Here is a 24,578-nt window from a genome sequence, read left to right on the forward strand (position 1 = left end):
GAGCACCGAGAATTGAGCGAAAGAGGAGGGGGGCCGCAGACGTGGACTGACGGTCCGGCGGTTGGAGGACCTCGACTTTCAGAGGAGGGGGGGAGAAAGAGGAGAAAGAAGACCGCGTGCTTGAAAGAAAACCCAGCCAAACAAGACGGAGAAACAGAGACATCTCGGAGCGCCACTGCATGACGGCAGAGCGTTCAGCTCTCTCACAGACACAATCGAGGAGTCTGCCGTGTCCAGCTATTCTGCTCGTGGCCCACGCTCCGGGAATAGTCTGGTGAGAAAAAGGAATCCGCCTCTGTACTAACACTTCTAGACCGTGGCGCCGGTCTCCTACCAAAACCGGCTAAAGTTGTTCAGGACGGAGCTTGATAGGTCTGTTGAGCGAAAAGGATGGCGCAGGGGCATCGAAGTTACTGAGCCGACATGCCACTTTGGAACGCGCAGACTCACACACACACAGCAGACGTTTCCTTTCTGTCGAGCTGCTGCTGTTGCTGCTGATGCGCAGCTGACAGACAGACAGGAACAAAAGGCCCGTAGCCGTAGGAGAAGAAAGTAAGAAGAAAAAAAGAAAGGAACGGATTCCGAAACTCCGGTCTCAACGGCTTTTGTTGGCGGCTTTTCCTGTCTTTCACTTTCTTCTTCCCCTTCCTTAGATGGTCATCCAACTTTGCTCATACCAGACTGGCTCGGTCCACGTTATTCCACCAGAACCACTCTGCCTTTCTCTTACGTACAGGGTGCCGCTCCCAAGAAACCGTTTAAGGTTTCTGGCAGAAAGACACTTGTGTTCCTGGACCTGGTCAAAGACCCCAGCACGCGCTTCCCTCCCTCTCTGTAGCATTCTTACGTTCACCAATCTCCAATTCAACTTCCAGTTCGTGGCACATCCTGGCCAGACACACGAGCCCTCACTTGAGAACACCAGACGACGTCCATCGGAGACAGCGGTATCAATCGCTCGCCTCGGTGATAGACTCGAGCAGTAACCGTGGGAAGGGAAAAGGATAGACCAGGGCGCTCGTATTTTTCTTCATTTCTAGCCTGGTTTGAGCCAGCATCGCACATACCATGACAGACGCCACCACAGCAAGAGGAGAAGCCGACCAGCCCGAAAAGTCACCGTCACCTCCTCCTCAACCGCGACACCGCTCGCGATCAGCATCAGGGGGACGGCAGACGCCACCGCAGCAGGACTTTGAGGCGGAGAACGTGGTCGAGGCCGACACGGAGGATGACGGCGCGTCGTCGCGGGCGGGGGACGAGGTCTGGGACGAAGGGTTCGACGGCAGCAGCATCGGCAACCACTCGGCCTCAACGTCGCTGTCCAACAGTGTGCGCGACTACGTCTTTGAGAACACGCGGCGGTATCACAAGTACATGGAGGGCCGGTATCTGATGCCCAACGACGAGCCGGAGCAGGAGCGCGAGGATATGAAGCATGCCATGTGCGTTAATGTCATGGATGGGAAGCTTCATTGCGCGCCGTTGGAGAATCCGCAAAAGATTATTGATATTGGTACGGGGACAGGAATCTGGGCTATTGATAGTGAGTCTTCTCTCAGCATCTCTTCTCATGATCGTCTGCTTTGTGCCTGCTATTTCGACAGTGTTTTCATGACAGACACGATGGCAGGTAGACGGTTAGGCTGGACAACCTTTCACAGGACGACATCGTGCAATAAACAAATGAACTCGAGCAAGCACTGACAATACCTCAAGTGGGCGACGAATATCCAGAAGCAGACATATCCGGCATCGACCTGAGCCCAATCCAACCAACCTGGGTGCCCCCCAACGTTCGCTTCGTCGTCGACGACGCAGAGGCAGAATGGGTCTGGCCGCCATCCTCCCTCGACTTCGTTCACGCGCGGCACATGTGCATGGCCGTCAAGAACTGGCCGCGCATGCTCTCCCAAGCCTTCACCGCGCTGAAGCCCGGCGGCTGGGTCGAGATGCAGGAGCTGCGGTTCGTCCTGCAGTGCGACGACGGGACGATGCCCGGACCCGAGGAGTACGGCTACGGCAAGTTTGTGGACCTCTGCATGTCCGGGTTCCGGAGCTTCGGCATCAACCCGCTGGCGATGGAGAGGAATTCGGAGATGCTCCGCGAGAGCGGGTTCGAGAATGTTGTTGAAAAGGTGTGGAAGGTGCCCATCGGGACGTGGCCGCGGGACCAGAAGCTCAAGACGATTGGGTTGTACAACCGCAGTATGCTCATTGATGCGCTGCAGGCTGTGAGTATGGCACCGTTGACGAGGGGGCTCAAGTGGAGTCCTGCCGAGGTGGAGGTGTTCTTGATTGATGTGCGGAAGAGTCTGATGAATGTGTCGATACACTCCTACTTGACGTTCCACGTTGTCTTTGGGCAGAAGCCTTATGATAGCTACTAGATATGAAAGAGGGATTTGGCGTTTGATGGGATAGGAGTTTGGTAGTGGCGGCATGAAGGTTATACGGAGTTGGGAGGGGGATATTTCAGCCATCAACTTGGGACTCATCTGAATTCATCTGGGCCAAGATGTCCGTGAACTATCAGCACCGAGTGCCATAGATCCCTACGTGCTAAGCCTCCATTGACCTTTCCGCGCGTGTGTTCTTCATGGTGCACCAAGACAGTACGACCAAGCAGGCCATCTGTGAGGTAGCTCAAGTCTCGATAGCCGATGGCTGAGATTATCAGACGTTCCTGCAAACTCCTTGATGTAAGCAAAGGACTATCAGCTTGACCTGGAAAGCCCCCCGTTGATCTACACATTAATCATAACATCTGCGACAACAGGTCGATGATCTGATATATACACGCCATCATCAAAGTGATTCGGCAGAACCGCATGAGTTAAGAAGTCCATCCCTCTAACCACCGGATCCCGCACAAACAGGTGATCAAGAAACGTATCATCCGACGTGTCGTCCGTGAAAGCAGTATACGTCTTCGAAAATCCCACTCTCCTAGACTCGGGAACCACATCCCTGATATCGTGCAAGTTCCCGTCCGCAATTAAGGTCTGATATGCCGCGTTATCCGGCTCAATGTTCAAGTCGCCGCCCAGAAACACCGGCACAACCCCTTCTGTCGAGTTCTCCCACTCTTTCGCCAGGCTGACCAAAAGCTCTGCGCTACGTTCTCTTGCAACCTGGCCCACGTGGTCAAAGTGCGTGCACATATACACCAGCGGCACTCCACTGTCTACATGTCGGAACGACGCGACAGTCACGATGCGCGGGAGCGCGGCATCCCAGCCCTTGGACCCGGGAACATCAGGCGTCTCGCTCAACCAATATGTTCGGTTCTCCGCGAGGGTCCAGGTGCCCGGCTGGTAGTAGATCGGGGAGAACTCCCCGGCAGCGACGCCATCGTCTCGGCCCACGCCGACATGGGACCAGGCTGGGCCGAGGTCTTGGGCGATGTCGAGGAGTTGTTCTTCGACAACTTCTTGCATGCAGACCAGGGACTCGGGCCGGGCTGCGGTCTCGTAGTTGAGCTGGGAGAAGAGGTGAGGTCGGCGGGTGGACCAGGGGGCTTCGTTGGTTCCTGGGTCTGGGGTGGCCCAGCGGATGTTGTAGGTTATGAAGCGTAGAGCAAGGTCGGGTGTCTGGCAACTGACAAAGCTCGCTCCGAAAAACCACGTCGCTGCTAGGTGGGACTTCATGGCTGCTTATGGAATTACGTCTGAGACTTATTTTAGATATGATACGTCAGTGAAGAATGAAGGGAACCAGAGCAGCATTTATGCCTAGAGTCTTTATCCTGAAGGTCTCTGAAACTATTACCTTTCAAAACACACATGTTGAGAATGATGGAGTGAGGGGAAAACAATGAGAATCCCGATGGCACGCTCGCAGCTGCATGTCGTCGTCACATCGTTACTTCAACAAAAGTATCTCTTGACCTTCCGCTTCAGGTTACCATTGGGCCGGCAATGTTTACCCACGTTTCTCTGATCATCGGCGGGCTCCGGGTTCACGTGGGGTCCCAATGCCCGCTCATTCGCCGAGAAAGTGGAGACCATCCGGCCAAGGAGGGGGTCGAAGCCGGGTCGGAGGCCTTCTCAAGGTGATGGGGACACGGCATCGGGGCTTCTTCCTCGCGGAATCCGGACCCAGTCTATCTGTTCATAGCTGAACTCACCAATTATCGCGAGAAGAGGGCCTTAGTCTCAAGAAAGTTGACCGAAAAGCTTCATGCCATCATCGCTGCTTAGCTTCTCCACGCCCGAGAAAATGCTTACCCGGTTGAGGCATAGATCACTGCGCTTGTTTGTTAGGCACTGAGGCTCTGAGCCTCGAACTTGTCTATTCAAGGTTCATGGGATTATGAAAATGGATATCTCGCTCGCCAGCCAAGACACTCGATCTCAATCTTGCGCCTCAGCAAATTGCCAGAGCTCCTGAGTTTCGACCAGCACCGAAACTCTCTTTCTGCCAAGATTTGCCGTAGGCGCTATTTTCAAGGGGGTTCACCGCTCAACACATCACAGTTTCAACGATCGTTCAACTCCTCTTTAGTCTTGTCAGATCATGTCCGCGACCTGCGGACTGGGAATGGAATTTTGCCCGAATTACACTTCCCCTGTACTCATTACTCAAGCTTCACCGTTGTATTGCTTTCTTACCGCAGTACCTATAGGTGGTAGTGAGAATCGACACAGGTTCACAACCACGAGCAACTTCTCCTCTTGGCTCGGCTATCGGATCTGCCCAGTCTCGCACTGACATAAAAGCCCGATATTCCACTTTGTGCGTGACTCCATTCTCCTTCCACAATCGCCCCCTTCGTTGGATCAATAATACGAGCCACGAGGTTTTCCTCCTCGTCCACCCACATTCCCGATCGGTTATTGGGGGCTGGGCCGCTGGGCAGGTGTTCCTTCGTTGGAAGCTGGGCTCCATCCAGTTCATTTATGCATTGATGCTGAAGAGGCCAGAGCGCCGTTCAGGGGCAGAGCACCTTGCAGGGACAGGGTTCCAACACGTGTGCTGACGGCCAATATGTTCATGATGCCCGGTGGGATCTTTTCTGCCCATTTGCTCTTTGTCACCCAAGTGGAGTTTCTGCTGTCAAGGAAGCGGAACAGAGGCTAAAACATGAGGGTTTTTGGGTCATCATTGGCCTGTGGGAAGATTTCTGCTGCAGTTATTTTGGCCACTGCCTTGGTTTTTGATTAATTTCCGTTGACAAAACGCGCACGTCGGGTTGGAGTAAGGTTGCATTCCAAGTGGATATTCTACAGGATTTTATACATTAGTCTGAAAACTAGCATCCGTACCTTTGACATTCCAACATCCACCCGGCTATTCACGTCCCTTCTTTCAGTGACGATCCATAGGCCCAGGCCGACCTCCTGAAGCTCTCATGTCGTGTGACATTTCAATGTCAACCTGATATGTGTACTGCGCGTGAATGCCGCCCTTCTGGTCGCTCGGCAGCAAGTCCCCCTTATCCGAGTCGCCGTCCTGAAGGCGCTCCCAGGTCTCGTCCCCTCTGCCGTGCACCGTCGCCAGGCTGAAGCCCACGTCGGTCGGGTTGCGGAATCGGTCGCGGCTTCTGGGCTCGAGCGGCTTGCTTCCGATGGTGAAGAGACCCGTTTTGGTTCCGCTACCACTCGGGTTCGTCTTTTCCGACGTGCCGCGGGTTCGCGCGATGAAACGACGTAGCGAGGGCACCGATGAGGCGATGCAGCCGATTCCGGTCTCGATGTTGGAGCAAAGCATCGTGTGGGCGACCCAGACTGAAAGGTCCCTGGTCAGTTTTTTTTCTATGACGCAATAGATTTGAGGAGCGGGCTTCACTCACATTGAAGGTCTGTCTGGCCTTTGAATTTGTTGACATAGGGGATACGGACCATGGTGATGATGGATGCTCTGGAGCTGCGTTAGCTTTGACATCGTGGTATGCTTCCCTCCAATGGTCAAACTTACACCGAGGCAAATGACAACAGACCAAAGACCTGGAGTTTGGTCTGCGTCTTCATCTGCGTGCCCCAGAGAATGATAGCAGGCACAACAACCAAAGCCAGATCCGTCACAATAGCCGAGCTCGTCGCAACGTGGCCGATGGCGATGAGAACATCAACAGAGCTGCACTTTCCCTCGCCGCTGAGAATCATCGTGGGCGTCCAGATGGCCTCGACCGGCTGACAGTATAACAGCGTTCCGATAAAGGTGATCATGAAAGAAGCCCACGTGACGCCGAGCAGGACCCAGACCGTGATGCGCAGAGCATTGTTCGTCGTGATGATTCGTTGAATGGTGAGGCAGACGGATGACTTGACGAGGGCCAGGGCGACGACGTATATCAAGATCCAGATGATGTAGATCTTGAGGGCCTCTGAGAACATCCACATGTTGAGCTTTTCTTGCAACGTGCCCAACCCGACGAGGCAGCCGTATATCGTCAGTCCCACGCTTGGTACGTAAACCACCTTTTTGGGAAGCAGGTTAGTGAAGCTATTCATTTTCTTCGAGATGATGAGAGTTGGCATACCGTTCCCGCGAGCATCAGTCCATCGTCCAGGCCGAATGTGCCCTCAACGAGGCGCACACTCGTTCGTACTCCGACACATATCACCGATATGACGAGGAAGACGGATGATATGATGATAATGGCTAGTGGCAGATGCTCCGGCTCGAGGATTCGTAGATCGGGGTCGACGTTTGTTGACAAGGACATATTGGGCGGCACGTGGTCTTCGATCAAGTCCTTCTTCTCTTCGTTTAGCAGTAGCAGTCCACCCTCACGCCACGGTTTTCTGATGTGGTGCTGAACAAAGAGTAGGCACTCCCCGACTTATAAACCTCCGGGTAGAACCCTCTTCGGGGCTTCAAGTGCCGCAGCGGCAGCCTGCAGATCTATACTACTAATGCAGGGGAGCTGGACGGGCCACTTGGGAACTAAATTCAGTTCCGGTTGTAGGAGGCGGCGTAGCAGTGTTTAGTCTTGGGTCTTGGACTGCTCGAAAAGATCAGAACCGGGGATCGTGTTTCTGGGTTCCATGGATGCAACCCCAGATATTAACATTTGGGGTGCGCTACTTTGACACTTTGACACTTCGAGAACTGTCATAGACCTCGTACTTGTTCTTAGGCTTGCCACTGGTCAAGAAAACCTGATGCAACCAACAGGGACCGTCTTCCATCGAGAAGGGGGCCCTAGAACCATGGGCCATGGCAACCGGATAGTCTGGAAGAGGAAAACGGCCAAGAAGCAGTTCTCGAACTGGGTCTTATTTGCCCACTTTCCCGTCACCAATGATCACTAATGAAGGAACCGGTCTTCAGGCCGAGGGGGCCCGGGTTGGTTGGAATTGGGGGCCGCTAGCAAAGACGGCACAACGCTCAGGGGTCCGTTGCAAGAGGATGAGCATCCACCGCTAAAGGACTCCACAGCACTAGGCAAAAGACATCACCAACGTCCGAAGAGAAGCGTCGAAAAAGTTGCATGGAAGAACGGGCTTGACAGCCGTCCAATGACGGGATCTGACAAGTCGCATGGCAGACCGGCGCTAGTTGGAGCAGTGGAATCCTCTGCCACGATTGCTTTTGGGGGTTGAAACATGTCGATCACCACGAGGTCGAGGGGAGCCACAATTGGGATCACCACCGTCTATTCTACAATGTAATTGTGGGAGCCGTTGTTGGACGGTCATCTCGTACGAGGATAAGACGAGCCGCTCTGCCGCTTTCGGGTTCCAAGATGTGATATGCCCAGTTCTGATCTGACCGGTCAACGCCCCCTAGTTGTGAACAGCCCGAAAGAAAGAGACAACCAACCCGAGCCGTCCCGAATTGGGTTATTCATTCATCCCGGGGGACACATCCACGGGGGTTTCTATGCGTAGCGAGACGAAGGCATCCACTCTGGTATGCATGTTTTTGGAATAGTTGAGATTAAGAAATAAACTAAGCCGGCCGAGAACGCGGCACTTGTGATAAGTAAGTCTAACCGTGGGAAACAATCTTAGACTGTTAGACTATCGTCACCCGCACGCCATTCGACCCCGGCTTAGTCACGGGGATGAACATGTCGTGATCGTAAGCAACGTCCTCGTCCGTCGTCTCGTAAAGACGCATCTTGGGTAGAACACGCAGAGCAAGCGCCGTCAAGCACAAGTTGAGCTCACACAGAGCCAGGCTATTCAAACACAAGTCAGCAAACGCGTTACCACTGAAGTTTCAGCAAGAAGAAACTTACTTCATGCCCAAGCAAGATCTGCTGCCCTTGGAAAAGGCAAGCATACCCTTCTCGACATCCTTTCGGCGTTGGTTGTTCTCGTCCAGCCAGCGCTCGGGAATGAACTGGTACGAGTCGGGGAACACAGTCTCGTCATGGTGCGTGATAACAGCAGACATGCCCACGGCGTAGCCAGCAGGAATGACATACTCGATAGGCTTCTTGTTGAATTCGCCGCGGTAGACCAGGTTCTCCTCGGTAGGCACACGCGCAGTACGCGCAGAGACACCGTACGAAAGGCGCAGACCCTCCTGGAGGACAGCACTCAGGTAAGGGAGGTTCTCGAGACTCGTCCAGCCGGGGAGGTGCTTGGGGTCGTCGACGACGGCGTTCAGCTCGTCCTGGAGCTTCTTGAGGAGGTGGGGCTTGGTGAGCAGGTGGTAGGTGATGACGCCCAGGGCCCAACTGGTGGTCTCGGTTCCCGCGCCCACGACGGCGGCCGCCTCGTCGGCCAGGCGCTGTGGGTTCTTTTCAAGCAGCTCCAGGTCTGACTCCAGGAGGGATCCGAAGACTGTGGGGCGCTCGTGCCGGATGCCGGCGTCGAGCTCGGCTTTGGTGTGCTTCACCTTGTTGGGGATATCAATCTTGAGCGTGCGGATGAGCAGGGCAATGTCGGCGGGCAAGTAATCGACAAGCCTTGCAGGAATCAGCATCCTCCATAACGTTTCAAGATCATACATGGGCTCATCGAGAAATAAACATACCACTCTCCAAGAACGGCAAAGGACTTGGTCCAGGGGAAGAAACGGAAGACAAAGACGGGTCTCAGGATAGAGGCAGTCGGCTCCCGGAAGTTGGGGTACCAGCCGTCTTGTCTGAGGAAACCAAAGCTCTCGCCGAAGCAGTATCCGGAAATGGCGTCAGAGGTGAAGCAGCTGTAAGCCATTGTCACGTCGAAAGCCTCCCGTTGAGCAAGCAACTTGTCGCATAGCTTCTGGACCAGGTCGTGAACGTCGCCTTCGAGGCGCGCAATATTGCCTCGAGAGAAGAACTTGGCCAGGGGAATGCGACGAACGCGGTGCGAATCATGGTTTACGGTTCCGAAGCCAGATTCGCCCAAGCTAAGCCGCATTATTTGATAAGCACTGCTGCTTCTAGTCGTTCTCATCTCAAAGCAGAGTTACTCACGCAGAACCATTAATCTGGTGGACAGGCTTGTCGCGCTTGCGACCACTGACGGCGTAGATATCATCTGAAAAGTTGACGTCGTTGCAGTGTACTTCGTGGGGGCTGATGCGAACGATGGGGCCTTTGCGACAATATTAGGATTTCGTCTGGTGTGTCTGGAAGATTGCAGCTAGACTTACCATACTGCTCGTGCATGCGGCTAATCTCCCTGGTGTAGCGGCCGAAAAGAATGACATCGTAGTAGAATTCGGGGATGTATGTGGCTGCGGACAGCTTAGGTCCGGGAATGTGGCTCAAGGGATGCAAAGGCGAGATGTTGTAGAGCGCCTTCGCGACCTGGTACAGCAACCAGAGGCCGGCGAGACCGAACACGGTACGAGCCGACAGGTACGACGAGGAAACGTCGAGGGGCGACGACGTGGTCTCAATGGTTGACATTGTGTTGTTCCTGATTCGCCGGTAAACGGGAACTTGAAAGGATCAGAAGGAAGGATTGAATCGCGGATTTCAGGAAGCAGAGGAAAAGGGCATTCTTCTTCGTCTCTTCTCTCACATCTCCCAAGACTTGCGCCACGGTAGAATGTGTGGAGAGTCCGGGGTGGGATGAAGATAGTCAAAGGGGCGGTCCACACGTTCTGCATTTGACCTACACCCAAAAAAGCCAGAGCACCGAGGTTTACAACGTTGGAGACATGGGTGGGTGGCATGAGCGATCAACGGGACGCGCAGGCAAGAAAACCCCGAAGAACGGCAGATGTCTCTCTAGTTGTCGGTGTAGGTAAACGTGAAAGAGACAGCGAATTGGGCTCGGAAACTGATCATGGACGTTCTGGGCAATCCGAATGGATGGTCTGACATTCGCACGGCAGCAATCCATTGTCTGTTCGCGCTACAACGACACACGCAATCCCTGAATTAGGGTGTAACGGCGTTTTTCGGTGGCTCAAACTTGAGCCAAAGTTGCCTAACTCGGAGATGTCAAACGGCCCGCTGAGGGGGGAAAGAGCTGGGAACATGGAGATTTTCTTTTTTAGGCCCGGGCAGTTGGTTGGTTGAAGAATGAGGATCCCTGAAGATTGCGTCCGTGGAAAACCCTCCTTTTCTATCCCCTTGTTCATGTTGTGGGACCCCGGACTTCTTTCGGCCATATGAAAGCGCCTAATTACGTTACAGCCAGCTTCATTCGGTACACGTGTAGATGGGCGCGGGGAGTCGCATTTGGTGTCCGCTCAATCTCTGGAAAGGGAATGGAAATCATGAGTGATGGAACCCCTGGGCAGACCGGAGTTTCGGACAACGTACCGAGTGAGTTGGGCCGAAAAATTGTGCTCCCTCGGCCTGCGGGGCCGGGTATCCACTCCGGACACCGCCGCACCCGGCGCCGGCCGCCTGCCCAATTCCATTGAACACCGTGCTTACCATTCCGGTGGCGCCACAGACCAGTCCATGCTTCGAAGTATCGCTGATTGAAAAAGGAAGGCTGTCGAAAGGCGGAAGTGGATTTTTGTCAACTTGTGAAGGGTTTTCTGGTCAGATGATGTTATTCTATTTTTTGTATAATTTTTTGTATAAGCCTCTAGCTCCCCCTTTCCAGTCCAACAGGTCGTGCGACCACCTCGCTGGATGCTTCACTCCGCAAACATTGATAGGGATTCTTTGAGCCGGAATATTGTTGACGATGGTGATTAAAGTACGTTCGCGGCTTTAACAGTACTTGGTGTCACCGGGAGGAGCGCACTTGCAGGCTGGTCCATCAGCTGCCTGCCAAGGAACGCAGCACTATGAAGTCAATGATTAGCATCAATCCACAGCCTTTTTCAGGTGTTAGAGATGAACATACCCAGCTGCCGGCACATTCGCCAGCGCCGCCGCAGTTGGCCTTCCAGCAGTTGATTTGCCTATCGAAGATGGCAGAGACCGTCTCGCCGACCGGGTTCGCCAAGGCGAGGGGAACCGATACGAAAAGGATGATGTTTGCGAGAGTGATGGGCTGCATGTTGGGCGAAGTGTTGTCAGAGAGTAAAGCTTTATGGTGAACTGAGGCTGGTGATGGTGATGCGATGACGAGAGGACAAAAGGTAAAGTTGTAGAAGGCACTGTCGATATCTTTATACTCGTAGCACGGAATACAAACTCCTCGATTGAGTCAAGATGCTAGATAACGTGCAGGGGTCGTATATATTGGCATGACTGCGTTCGTCAGAAACCTGGTGATGTCTTTTGGCTTTAACCATTGTTGGAAACACTCGAAATCTGTTCCTGAATACTACAAGCCCCAGTACTTCGTTCTAAGAAGCTTTCTAAGCCACCGAGAATTCCGCATTTTAGAGAGAGTCATGGCTTGGCGGATTATGAGTTGCGAGTGTAGGATTCTGGCCTCTAGTGAAAATGCATGTTGTGAGAACTTGCGATCAAAGAATTCCGCCAAGTCCGTCGCTTCGGGGAGGCCCTGACTGGCAATGACAACAATCTATGGGTATCCTGTCATCGATGCTAAGCATACCCAAAAGGGTAGCCTGGCCTGGGGTTCAAGCACCAAGCACTAATAGCTGAGGCATGTAGGTGATGAAGTGATGGTCCCAAGCGTTTTCTACCTAATTAGTAGGTAGCGAGCTTTTTGCTACTTACGGAGACTGACAACCCCCTAGGCTGTATCTATCTAGGGCCTCCGGCTTTCTGAGCGCAAACCTCGGACCTAATAGTCTTCGAGGCCTAAAGAGAAGGAAAGACTGTGGTGACACAAGCTATGACTCGCGAAATTTCTATATCTAGTCAGGCTTCCTGGGTCTTATTGCCACGGCGGAATCCACATCCTTAACCGGCTAGTATTACCGCTCAACAAAGCACAGATCTATGTTGTGCTGCGAGTTTAATCCGCCAAGGGAGCCGCGTTTAATTATCCTCTCTGGACTAATGTACGCGGGGTTCATGAAGGATTCGGCCACCGAGGGCTATTATATCTGCCACAACATTTCTCTTGTAACGATAGTAGGTTTGACAGGTTTTGAGAAGACGCTTGAATATTGCTCTTCCCTTCTGTTGTTGCGCAGCAGGACCATATTTGAACCTCGTTTCCCCTGTACCCATCGATACCACCCTATCTTCTGAGATAGGTACTTTCCTTCTTCCAATTTGGCATCTCTTTCACCTTGTTTAGCTGTTCTCACTGACTAGACAGTCATCCTACTTTGCTGAAGCAGGGTGATCTTTTGCGTCCCGTTGCGATCGACTACCTTGCGGAGAGGAATCGCTACTCCAGGAGAATGTCAGTCAATTCCAATCCTCAGGTTATTGCAATGTTTCCAGTGGGTGCCGAGACCTCGCCTTAGGCAAACCCTGGCCACAGTCACAGCCACAACCATAGCAGGTCTTCAAGTGACCCACGGAAACTAAGAGGTGTCTTAGTAGTGCTCGTTAGCTCAGTACTTCTTCAGCCACCCTTTCTTCTGAGTGCAATTCACATACATTTGAAATGATAGATTTAAGCTCTGTAACAAGTGATGCTCTTCGGCTCGATAGCTGGGAAGCTCGTCTTGCAGCTGGATGCCGAGTCGATCCAAAATGTGGAATCTTCGACCGCCACCTCGCTACCTCGGATAGGACCGTTCACTTCGACAATCGACCTGAAGCTCTGGCCCGTTGTGTAAATGCTGAGGACACCATTTTTGGTTCCACGGGATGGTGGAGCGTAATGAACAACCAGGTCCGTGGCACATCCAGCTTCATATCTTGGTCCAACATTCCTGAATGTCGTCTCGCCGTACGGGTCTGTGTTAGGTATATGTGCTCGGACACACGTGACTTGGGCCATTGCGTGTCCCAATGTTGACATGAGAAATAAAATGTTAGGCTGCATTTTTTAAGAGACGGTTGTCTGAGTTTGAAATGTCCAGGAACCAAAACCCTGCGGAGCTAGCCTACTGGCTTTTATAAAGCCTCTTTGCCTCGCCCACATCGCAACGTGTTATATTTCCTCACCGAGACTACAATTGACGGGATGAGAGCCCCTTGAAATTACATGTGTTACATTTCCGTGTCGAGACTCCGATAGCCGCGGGCCGGGATTCAAGATCCTTGAAATTACACATGGAGTCGCCGAAACTCATAGCCAATTAAACTTATTGGAAGTACGCCCTCATAGTTGCGGTACAGGGGTAATAGATCCCTAACAATGTATAATAGATCATAGAGGCTCTGCCCACCTCAATTTCTCTCCTAGCTGTTCAAGGAAGTCACCATTTACCTCGCTACACACACCTGTGTCCGACACAATTGTCATTCAACTGCCATATCAAATGACGAGGAGTTCTCATGTTACGCTCAGAAGAAAATATCTTGACTCTATGTAATTCGTTTGGAAGAGAAATGATAGTTGAATTAACCTATAGCACGTAGCTAATATTATAAACTTGGTTTGAGTATAAGTATATACTAGCCGAGCTTTAATACGGTATAAACAAGGCAAAATAAAAACTAATATATATTATAGAGTTATTATGATGCTAGGCACAAAGTTAAGCCAAGAAGTACCTCCTCCTCTCCTCCCGGTCTTTCGTTCTCCCCTTATTATTTACCCTAGCACTAAGCGTTAATCTTACCAGGTCCCTCGTCACCAGTAGCCCAGCCTTCTTACAGGCATCCGAAAAGTTACATTCATAGAATAAACCGCCATAATCAGCAATACAGTCGTTACGCGACTAGTACGACGGTTTACTATTACCACAGACTATTCCAGTCACAATATCTTTAGGCTATTAGTCAACGTCGATACAGTGACAAAAGCTGTAATAATTGCAAGCCTGGACGCTCATAGGAGCGATCATAGCCGCAACGAAAGCAGTAGTGAGCTTCATAATACTATATTCGGCCAAGAGCATATTAATTTCTACCAGCCTTAAGTACAGTGTACTCACTCACCCAAGGTGTATGCAAAAGAGAGACAGAGAGAGTAAGCGAAGCTGTCAATGTTAGGGTTCTATATAAAGCTAGTAAATCGTACCTCAGGTCCATCGATGCTCGAGCGAACAGCGGCATCTTTATACCTATTCAGACGGTTAAATTGCCGCGATCAATTAAGAGGTGCAAACACTCTTGGTGCAGGGAATCTCTTTTTTTTAGTCAATGTGCCCGACGGTACTTCGAAGTTCCGCGCCCGACCGCCGTTTGCCTCACTATCCGGCTGAAGACCTTGGGAAGAAAGTCTCCGACGGTAATTCATGTGGTGATTTTTTTCCGGCTTTACAGGCGCAAGAGACCACCCTCAACAGGATCAGGCTTTCAAGGGAAATCACATGATACGGAATACTTTTCCAACTACACGGCACGCGCAGTGTGCCCCAAGCGCCCTCTAACATCGTCGGGACTTCATAACTGCGTAGATAACTTAAATGGATCTAGTAAGGAATGATTAATGGCTTCCAGTTGCAGAACATATTTATAAATACCTCTTCCATACCCACTTACCGCAATAAAATCATCACATACCTTCTCGTCTATCTATCTCGCAATCCCTCCTACATCATTCTTTCAAAATCTTTTACAAAACTTATCACTAAGGCCTTCTTAATCATAGGTCTCACCTTTGGATATTTCCGCTCGAAGCTACCCCGCAGTCTAGGTCAAATGCTCGTACAGCAATAGCAGAACCTACGTCTAGAAGTACAGTAACGCTAGAGCGCAGGCTTTGTCTTCAGTTGTGGCCGCCTAGGCCATATAGTAACAGCATAGGAATATACTTAGCATCCGCCGTTGGCTGGTAATCCTGAGCATAGCCTACGTCTATAATTGGGACCTTTGTGGATTGCTGCTAGATCAAAAAAGCAAGAGTTGCTGCCATTACAAATGACTCTACGTCGTCAATGGGCGGATTCCTTTCCCTAGTTTGTTCACTCTGACCATCTCGCAGCACACCGTGTCAGTACATAGAGTATAAGCAGTTACACCAACCCTCGGATCCCATTGCTCACTCCATTAGCGACATTGGTGTCATATCCTCTTGGACAGGTCCAGGAATATCCGGCCGATTTCGGAAGATAGCGAAGCACACCTCGGCGATATCCTTGGCCATAGCCGGACTAGCCGCATCAATCTCTGCTCCGCTGTGTCCCATCCTCACAAGTTTGGCTTTTGCCGATACCATATTGGCTATGATGAAAGCCTTCCCTACAAAGTCTTGCGTCGCGAGCCTTCTCTCGGCAATGAGGGCGTAGCGGTCGACAATATCAATGATTCGGTCTCTGAGCTCGGCGATCAACGTCCAGGGCTTATGATCAGTGATGGACGCTTCCATCTGAAAGCAGAGAAACAACACGGCTTGTAGGGCCACTGTACGAAACAAGGACCCGGAGGTCCTCATCATGTTCACCAGTCCACCCACGTCACAGGCTTTGGCCAGTTTGTTGGGAGGATCAATAGTCTCGAGGATTGAGATGGCGGTACTGACGCACAAAGTGTAAGAGAAAGCCAACGAGGAGCTTCTTTGAACACCAAATGGCAAGTGAAGGGCAAGTAATGACCTCTGACAAAGAATGGTTGAGAAACATAAAGCAAAGTTTCCGCGGTCAGGAGAGCTATTCGCTAGCAGCGGACGTGCCACAGCTTCAAATGTCTCCTGCAACTTGGAGGCCTCTTCGTACTTCATAGAACACCTGATGTCGTTGAGGAAGTTGGCGATACGCATCCGCGTTCTCAGAGTCGATATCAAGTAGCCCACAGGCGACGAGGCACCGAGGAAAGATCCCTCGCCAATGCCATTAGGTTTTGGGGGTGCTGGTAGCGACATATCCCAGTCATCGGGTCCTATCGTTGTCAAAATTCCCTCATTCATCGAGCTTTGTAGATCCAGCTCCAGAATCGTGTACCAGAGATTCTGTTGAATCTCTAGCTCATCCTTTGTAAGGCGGTCTCCTGTGATCGAGGGATCGCGATGCAGGCCTGCCACCATGGCGTTTCGCGCCAGCATACCGGATGAGGACCAGGTAGCGGTAGAATCCAGGCTGTAGACTTGCCTCATGATGTCGATCAAGCAACATGCTTGCAGCGTGCTGACATCGCAAGGATTCGAGCGAAGGGCTACACCCTGCCACGCTAGAATGAGATGCCACCACCCCTCGATCTTGGTGTCCGGCAGTCGGCCGCTGCTTGTGTCAAGAGTTCCATTCCCAATGGCGATAACCAGCAAGATTTGTATGCAGTCGGAAATGGGCACGCTCTCAGGCTTTTCCCAAAATCTCAATACCTGGTCTTGGAAGATTGGCTTTTGTAAGAGCGCAAAGACGGAGCCGAAGGTATCGAAATACTGCCGAATTAAGAAATCGGTCGTGAGCCTTGGTGGAAACTCTTCAAACATGGACAGTTGGGGGCCCTGGGCTTCTCCGAGAAAGAGGGTCCGCCGCTGGTACAATGAAGTCTTCAGCTCATTGAAGGTTGTGAACTGGCCGCTAGGTAAAGAGAATCCAGCCCGGCCCATGAGGGCCATGATATGTTGAAACTATAATAATTGTCAATGGGATAAAAGACATACGCTAGCGCTGAGTTTTGTCATACCTTTGGGAAAAGCCAGTGATTGCTACTACGCCCATACCAAGTTCTTCTCGAATTGAGTTTGCTCGGCTTTACGGTCGGGGTCCCGGCGTTCTCGGACATACCCAACGCGTCTGCATTCTCATCAAGCAAGGCCTCTTGGGGCCCAGGAGTCGGGGAATCCCCATCATCAGCTTCCACGCTTCTATCTCGAGACTCGGTAGCTGACGCACTTCGATTTACAGCAGACGATATGGTTTCAGGTCTTGCATCTGCGGGATCGCCGGAGTGGCCCGGCGTATGTCTGACATCGGGGCCTTGTTGCCTATCGTTTGATACTTGCTGCTGCTGCTCACGGGGCGGACGCTTCAGCGCAGTGCCGGAGACCGGTCTGACGTACGTGCATTTCAGCGGGGGGGTATTCTTTGAGCACCGGTCGCAGGGCCGCTGCTTATTGCATTTCAGTTTTCGGCGATGGCATTCGAGGCAGACGAGCATCGGCCGCTCCCTTCGGCGCCGGCGCGTGTGCACTGGTGATTCTTCCGTTGGTTGTACGTCGGACATAGTAGTCGAGTGTTTTCCCCGGGTTGGGTGGATACAGGAATGAGTGTCCACGGTCGGCAGATGGCGGCAGACGTAAATTCGAATGTTGGACAGTGAAAGAGGAAGAATGTTTGTTGTTTACGATCGCCGGAGATTTGAAGTTGACTGAGTTCAGTCTTTCTCTTCGATCACCGACGGTATTTGAGCTGGTACCCACCCGTAACGCCGAGCAGTTGACTTTGGGTTACCTTACTAACCGGACTTTAAGGTGGGGAAGGTCGGCAAACCGTGTTACACGCAGCTATCACCGAACGCTGCAGATATACCCCCAGTATTGTTAGATACGAATCGACTTGGAGGAAAGATCTAGGTGAGTCTATCTATTATAAGGTCGCTCATAAGTCTCTGGAATGATGGTGGAAGTTAGAGCTCGGCTGTTCGCGCTCTTGGGCTTATCTACCCTGCCATCTCTGTCGAACTATGGGGTTACAGGATGACCTCCCCAACGTCGTCAACTGGACTGATGAATACGATTTTCGCAATCCTCGGAACTTCTCCCCGGTTACGAAATGGGGAACAACAATTCACTACGGTCTTGTTACCTTCATTGTTACTTTTGCCAGTTCAGTTTTCAGCACTGCAACGGAGGTGACAAGCGAGTTATTTGGGGTCTCGAAGGATGTCATGCATTTAGCAACAGCCCTCAATGTTTTGGTAAGTAAAGCTACACTGCAAAAGACTTGAGAAGGCTAACAAGTTATAGGGGTTTGCATTCGGACCCCTTGTTTTTGGGCCGCTCTCCGAGTTGTACGGGCGCAAGACTCCCCTGCTACTGGGACTCCTCGTCTTCTGCATTTTCAACATACCAGTTGCAGTCGCAACAAACGTCGAGATGATATTGATATGCAGGTTCATCGTCGGCTTCGGAGGCGCGGCTCCTTTAGCCATCGTCGGCGGCGCACTCGTTGACCTCTTCCTTCCCATTGAAAGAGGCATCGCGGTCTGCATCTTCGCCGGCGCAACATTCATGGGCTCCATTTTCGGGCCGATAGTCGGCGGCTTTGTCACTGAATCCTACTTGGGATGGCGATGGACGGCTTGGTTGACACTCGTCCCTGGTGTTGTACTGTGGGCGATTCTCCTGCTGTTCGTCCCGGAGACATACGGCCCAGTCATTCTCAAAAGAAGAGCTCAGGAGCTCCGTTTCGAAACTGGCAATTGGGCACTCCATGCTGCCATCGAGGAGCACCGGTTGGAATTGAGCGACATCGCGCAGAGGTACCTCGTTAGACCTATCGCCATGCTCTGCCGCGAGCCCATCTTAGCCCTCGTGACGGTCTACATGTCGCTCATTTACGGTATTCTATACCTCTTCTTCGAGGCTTACCCGATCTCTTTTTCTGCCAAACGCGGTTGGAGTCTAGGCGTAGGAACACTTCCGTTCCTAAGCCTTGGGTTCGGCATTATTCTTGGAGGAGTGGTCGTACTATTGCACCTCAGGCTCCGGTACGCAAAGATATACACAGCGAATGGGAAGGTACCTCCAGAAGAACGCCTCGTTCCAATGATTTTCGGTGCTGTTTCACTACCAGTAGGCATGTTTTGGTTCGCCTGGACAAGCGATCCAGACATTCATTGGGCTGCCCAAGTCCTTGCAGGCATTCCCACCGGGATAGGAATCATGACCATCTTCATACAAGGCTTGGTGTACATAATCGACACATATGCTCAACTCTCAAACAGCGCCATTGCGGCCAACGTGTTTCTGAGAAGCTGGGTTGGTGCCGGTTTTACCATGTTTGCGACCAGCATGTATAACAAATTGGGTAAGCTTAATCGTCTTTCTAGTTAACCAAGCTGAGCCATTCGCTTACTGAGATTATAGGCGTTGCGTGGGCATCATCGCTACTTGGTTTCATCTGCGTTTCTTTGATGCCAGTGCCAGTGTTGTTTTTCAAGTATGGTAAAGTCATTAGAAAGAAAAGTCGGTATGCTCCATTTACGGAATAAGGCATTGGAAAGTCATTTATAGAGCAGTGATGTTAAGATAAAGGCAATCTCTATTAATGCATATAAGTGATGAGCCTCTGTGCGACCAACGCCATGTCCTGCGGAGCCTATGTGTCCCTGGGCTTAATCCAAGCCCTGATGATGAAGATGCTGGTAGATTCAAGGAGACATGTAGAGAATGAGCTCACAAGTCGACTTATGGTCAGTTCATAGGCGGCCGTTACCCCCTTACTTACAGTTCTTTTCCGTTCCCGCGCGGAGGGGCTCTGCGGCGGGATTCCTTACTCAGGGTGTTAACAGCAGCACGTAATACGACGATTGCACTTAACCTTAGACACACTTGGGCCCTTGTGCCAACTGATTTGAATTAACAATGCTCTTCAATTCTATCTAGTCGGATCACAGTTTCTACCATAGAGAGACACCTTCTTCCATGCCACTTGGTGATTCATTTACCTTACGCGTGAAATTACCTTAGCAAGATGTCTACATGTACAGAACTTTGGCCACATGCGTTAACTTGGACACAGAATCGGCTTCCTTGTATTGTTCAGATCTATGCCGTGTCGGCTTGAACTATAATTAGAGTCGCGGATCAAAGTGCTACATTGTTATGATCAGTGCCAAGTGACCTCTTGCCTAGCCCTTGACTCGAGTAATGCCACACTCAGTCGGAAGATCAATTTCGGTATATTTGGCATTTTGGCACTGAAAGCTTTTCACATGATACTGCGCATCGAGGAAACTTCCATGCTCATGCTGACAGTCCTTGGAGGAGAGACCGCGGTGAGATATGAAACTCGGGCACACCGCAAAGTGCGAGTATTCACAAATTACAGGTATATTGACCGCTCAGACCACGTCTCCGGCAGCAACACTTGCGGGTTTTCTTCTTCATTGCGGTCATTCACAGTCTCGCAGGCATCTTTGAGCCCGAGCCCGGTGGAACAGGGATTGGATCCACCGACTGTCGGACGGGCCCGGCTCTTGGATACGCGGCGTATTCTTCGGTCTCGGATATGAGGCCGCGAGGCGTGGAATCCGTGGGGTTTCCGGCCCACTTGCCCATGACATTGACCACAACACCATTACAACTAGGTCTTCATCGATCCAGGGTTATGAGCTTAGGCGTTGAAGAAGCAATCTTTTCAAGCCAAGTTGCAATCTCAGGACCAGTATATACACTATGAGAGCTCACACGGGGTAATTCACGATCTGGACAAGCCCAATCATTTCCTTACTCCTGGCATTGATCGAGCGCAGTGCTATCGGTCACTACGGAGCAGCCCGGTCCAAACTTGTCCAAGAATTCCCCGTATATTAGAGTTGTCTTGTGGGACCCTCTCGCTGGCCTTCAAATACGGTGTAGGAGTTGCAGCCCGAAGATTCTAATATATTTTGAGTTCCCGCCTGACTCGAGCCCCATTATAGGGAGGATACGATCGGACTTTCATGTGTTCTCCGCAAAACGCAAAAGAATCCGAAAAGAGCTGGATATAGAAGTCCAACCCGACATCCAAACCGACATCTAATTCAGTACATAAAGACTGAATACTTCTCGTAACGAGGCCAATTTCTTTCGGTTCACTCACAACGAACGTCAGCTCTTTCAACTCAACCACAAACCCAAAACCACTTCCCAAGACTTACTCGGTCCAATCTACACAACTTTCAGGATGCAGTTCTCCAGCCTCTTCGTTGGCGCAGTCGCTCTGGTCCTTCCGGCCGCTGTTAGCGTAAGTCGAACTCCTTGAGCTCAATTCCAACTCACACCCTAATTCATCTACTAATGCTTTACCTTAGGCTGGCTACTGTCAAGGTACCACCTGCATTGACAGCATTCAGAACTTCGAGTGCCCCAAGCAGTGCCCTAAGGATGGCACCTGCGCGCTCAACGTTGCTTGCTTCTAAGGAATGAGCCAATCGTGGAAAGACAGCTTTGCGAAATGCTGGGAGCCTAACAGATACCCTGGGCGAGGGGAAAACACATCGCCGAGCATGTCTTAGCGGAATGCAGATCGGGCTGATTAGCGCTAAATCTTGGTCTTCGTAATGTGAATATGTCGGTCAATACGATGCTTTTACGCTCATTGTTGTTTACAAACATCTCTCTGGTCTGTCTCAAGTTACGCAGTGATAATGTATGTATGCATGCTTGACTGTGCCCCTAGTCGCATATGATTTGTACACAAACGGCGCTGTGCCTTTGATTACTTACCTAGTTCGAATCACAATTCTCGGCATGATTCATTCTTATTTCATAGGCTGAGTTCCAATTTTAGGACTTGAGATGCTAAGGGTCTAGCCGCCACTTTCGAAGTCTAGGACAACGTGAGGGCTCTGGTTTCCACTACCTTAAAGAATCAACTTCAAGTTTAGAAACAACGATGGAGCTGAGAGTTGAGCCCGGAAATAATTTGTCAATCTTCTCAAAGTATTCTTCCTTTGCGCAGTACGTAGGACAATGTTCCGTGCACCAATCCTTCCTTTTATGCGCAGTGTTCCACGAACAGAGAGATGGGCAGCCCTTCTTGCGTTTCATTTATTTTTGCATAGCACAAATCCGCAATTTAAGCAGGCTTTATGGTGCCACACATCTCAGTTGCCGCGACTTTTGCAAAGCTCAGGTACCGGAATGGCATTGTTCCGAAGATTCCTGCCGCCTTCGTGTTTGAACATCTTTCTCGCCTAAGAGGTGACGCTAGGCTCTAGACGTTGATAGATATTTTCAAAACTTCGCTCAGCAAGAATCCGTTTCGTCATAACCTCTGTACGCATTCTTCACTGACGTTATCAAGTGACGAAGTAATGACCAAGTACTATTAAGGTAGTCATGAAACTGTGGTTGGATAGGCTTAGATAGACAATCACAACAGTTGCGCTCTTTTGGGAATTCCCTGCTCGCAGCCGACCGACCGAGATGTTTCATGCAATATGAAAGTTATTTCCTTATTATCTAACGCTAAATCAAGGGTATCCTGTAGCCAGTGGCCCACTACTATCTTCTCATCCGTCTTAGAAGTTATTCTCCTTCTCCATAGCCGTCTTGACAGCCTCTCCGCGTACAGTGACCTCAGTAGTGTAAGTCTTGAACTTGCGAGCCGGGATCTTCTTCATAAACATCTCATCCAACTCCTCGTATGTTCTTCCAGCTGTCTCGGGCAAGTTGTACCACAGGTGCACCAACGAGATGACAGCCAAGCCACCAAAGATGAATGCCAACTTGGCGCCGAGGTTCAGCTGATCGGGGTTGAAGAGGTACGGTAGGACAAAGTTCCACATAGTAGTAAGTGCGTTCTGCAGGGCGAGACCGAGGGCGATGGTCTTGATGCGAAGTCGCGAAGTAGAGACCTCGGCGAGGATCGTGTACGCCGTCGCGCCGATCGTGACGTTGTACCACCAGCAGTACATCATCAGAAGTGCGACGGTACCCCTGTTGAAGGATAGTGTTCCGGGAAGAGCGAGACCACCGGTGATGAGGAGGATCACGGTCAAGAACGCGAGTCCGTACACAGTCAAGGGGCGACGTCCCACCTTGTCGACCAAGTACCAAGACATGACGTTTCCGATCAGAGAGCAGATTTGTTGGACGATTTGGAGCTTGAAGCTGTCGGCGGTGCTGTAACCAGCCAGCTGCATGTAATACCTGGAAACTGTCAGTCAAAGTACAGAGGTTGAAGGCTGGGGCTGGTGATGGTAGACTGACGTAAAGTAAGAGGCAGCAAAGGTGATTCCCGATAGGGACTGAATGCAAAGAGGCGAGATGCTGATGATGGTACGTCTCAAGTTCGACTTGCGGAAACACTCGAGGTAGCTGGCACCTGCAGTTTCCTTGCTAACCTGTTCCAGTGTCTGGTGGATGACAGCCAGCCTGACACGGCCTTCGTCACCAGCATGTCCTAGCTTGCTCAGACTCTTAAGGGCCTGTTCATCCTTCTCCTTCATAGCCAGGTACCACGGACTCTCAGGCATGAAGGGCAAAAAGATGGCGGCGATGGCGGCGAAGCCATACTGGGCACAGAAGACTGCACGGTACGCCCAACGGCTGTTCATGGTACCGGTCTCGTTGACGATGACGGCAACGACCAGGGGCCCGAGTGTGTATGATAGGGCCGAGAGACAAGTAAAGAGACCGCGGAGGGCGAGGGGTGTGATCTGATGAGGCTCGAGTTAGTACCCAACCTAGTCATGTTACGCGCCGGACTATTGGCTTTCAAGACTTACCTCTCCAATGTACGTGACAGCTACTGTTGATAGAGCACCGATAGCGAAGCCATTGATGAACTTGCCGCCGAAGAAGAGCTCGTTTGTGGTTGCGACGAATTCGAGAGTGATACCGGTGATGGAGAATGCCAATGCGAGACCAATGACTTTCTTTCGTCCAAATATGTCTGCGAGAGGACCGCTACCTAACGCACCAACAACGGCTCTGCATAGACAGGTTTAGCACATACCCAGATCGTGTATAGTAAAGAACGTGATGTTACTCACGAAGCGATCGGTGCGCCATTGAAAGCGGACTGCCATTTCGTATCCAAGACATAGGAACCTTCAAACTCATGACCAAAGTCCTTTCGGAACTCTGGAATACTCAAGATGCTGCCACCTGCCTGGTTCTCAAATGCCAGGACCAGGACACACCATACGGCGTAGATGCACCAGAAGGACGCTTTCGGGTACTTCTTCAACGACTCAAACTTTCCGAGCTCGTGCTCCTCCTGGTTTCCCAGGTTGGCGAGTTGGGCCTGACCTTCGCCGGGGTGCTCGAGGTGGTCGGCGTTGTCCTTCTTCTCAGCGTCGACCATCGTGACTGGCTTTCTTTCGGTTAAGAAACAAGGCCTAAAACGAAACAACTCCAAAAAGAGAAAAGTCAAAACGACTAAAAATCAATTCGGATTCAGGCTAAAAGAGGCTGAAGTCTAGGGGTAACGCCAAGATGCAGGACGAGGCTTGAGATTGCAACCATCACGGGCTCTAGGGAGTCTTTATAAGGCAAAGCCGCAACACACACAATGGGTTGAGACCAGACTCGTAAGTACGAATGGGCCAACCCGCATGGTCCCACGCCGACATCATGGATACGGCCACACCAGAAATCTGGAACCTCGGGGGAATGACACGACGGTGGATCTGGGGTGTTGCC

General features: G+C 51.3%; 7 protein-coding genes across 7 annotated transcripts; 1 reads left to right on the forward strand and 6 right to left on the reverse strand.

The window, feature by feature from the left end:
• Positions 1-1,071: 1,071 nt before the first annotated feature.
• On the forward strand, positions 1,072-2,393 carry N0V96_009531 (uncharacterized protein; the record flags this gene model as incomplete). The annotated part of the gene is made up of 2 exons (XM_053190203.1): positions 1,072-1,549; positions 1,723-2,393. 2 exons carry the CDS (start codon positions 1,072-1,074, stop codon positions 2,391-2,393), a joined length of 1,149 nt encoding a protein of 382 aa, XP_053052133.1.
• A 357-nt stretch (positions 2,394-2,750) lies between these two features.
• On the reverse strand, positions 2,751-3,653 carry N0V96_009532 (uncharacterized protein; the record flags this gene model as incomplete). The annotated part of the gene is made up of 1 exon (XM_053190204.2): positions 2,751-3,653. The coding sequence occupies one exon, from the start codon at positions 3,651-3,653 to the stop codon at positions 2,751-2,753; it is 903 nt and encodes a 300-aa protein (XP_053052134.2).
• Positions 3,654-5,313: 1,660 nt separating this feature from the next.
• Positions 5,314-5,849, reverse strand: N0V96_009533 (uncharacterized protein; the record flags this gene model as incomplete). Its single annotated transcript, XM_065758668.1, has 2 exons — positions 5,314-5,732; positions 5,798-5,849. The coding sequence occupies 2 exons, from the start codon at positions 5,847-5,849 to the stop codon at positions 5,314-5,316; spliced, it is 471 nt and encodes a 156-aa protein (XP_065612733.1).
• Positions 5,850-5,918: 69 nt separating this feature from the next.
• On the reverse strand, positions 5,919-6,673 carry N0V96_009534 (uncharacterized protein; the record flags this gene model as incomplete). The annotated part of the gene is made up of 2 exons (XM_053190205.2): positions 5,919-6,425; positions 6,488-6,673. 2 exons carry the CDS (start codon positions 6,671-6,673, stop codon positions 5,919-5,921), a joined length of 693 nt encoding a protein of 230 aa, XP_053052135.2.
• Positions 6,674-7,968: 1,295 nt separating this feature from the next.
• N0V96_009535 (uncharacterized protein) lies at positions 7,969-9,799 on the reverse strand (the record flags this gene model as incomplete). The annotated part of the gene is made up of 5 exons (XM_053190206.2): positions 7,969-8,134; positions 8,195-8,869; positions 8,938-9,294; positions 9,362-9,482; positions 9,541-9,799. The coding sequence occupies 5 exons, from the start codon at positions 9,797-9,799 to the stop codon at positions 7,969-7,971; spliced, it is 1,578 nt and encodes a 525-aa protein (XP_053052136.2).
• A 5,524-nt stretch (positions 9,800-15,323) lies between these two features.
• N0V96_009536 (uncharacterized protein) lies at positions 15,324-16,838 on the reverse strand (the record flags this gene model as incomplete). Its single annotated transcript, XM_065758669.1, has 2 exons — positions 15,324-15,643; positions 15,950-16,838. 2 exons carry the CDS (start codon positions 16,836-16,838, stop codon positions 15,324-15,326), a joined length of 1,209 nt encoding a protein of 402 aa, XP_065612734.1.
• A 5,612-nt stretch (positions 16,839-22,450) lies between these two features.
• On the reverse strand, positions 22,451-24,240 carry N0V96_009537 (uncharacterized protein; the record flags this gene model as incomplete). Its single annotated transcript, XM_065758670.1, has 5 exons — positions 22,451-23,081; positions 23,142-23,590; positions 23,660-23,805; positions 23,854-23,864; positions 23,927-24,240. 5 exons carry the CDS (start codon positions 24,238-24,240, stop codon positions 22,451-22,453), a joined length of 1,551 nt encoding a protein of 516 aa, XP_065612735.1.
• Between the last annotated feature and the right edge of the window lie 338 nt (positions 24,241-24,578).

The sequence above is a fragment of the Colletotrichum fioriniae genome, assembly GCF_027942845.1.
Source record: "Colletotrichum fioriniae strain IMI 355084 chromosome Unknown scaffold_12, whole genome shotgun sequence".
Lineage (NCBI taxonomy): Eukaryota > Fungi > Ascomycota > Sordariomycetes > Glomerellales > Glomerellaceae > Colletotrichum > Colletotrichum fioriniae.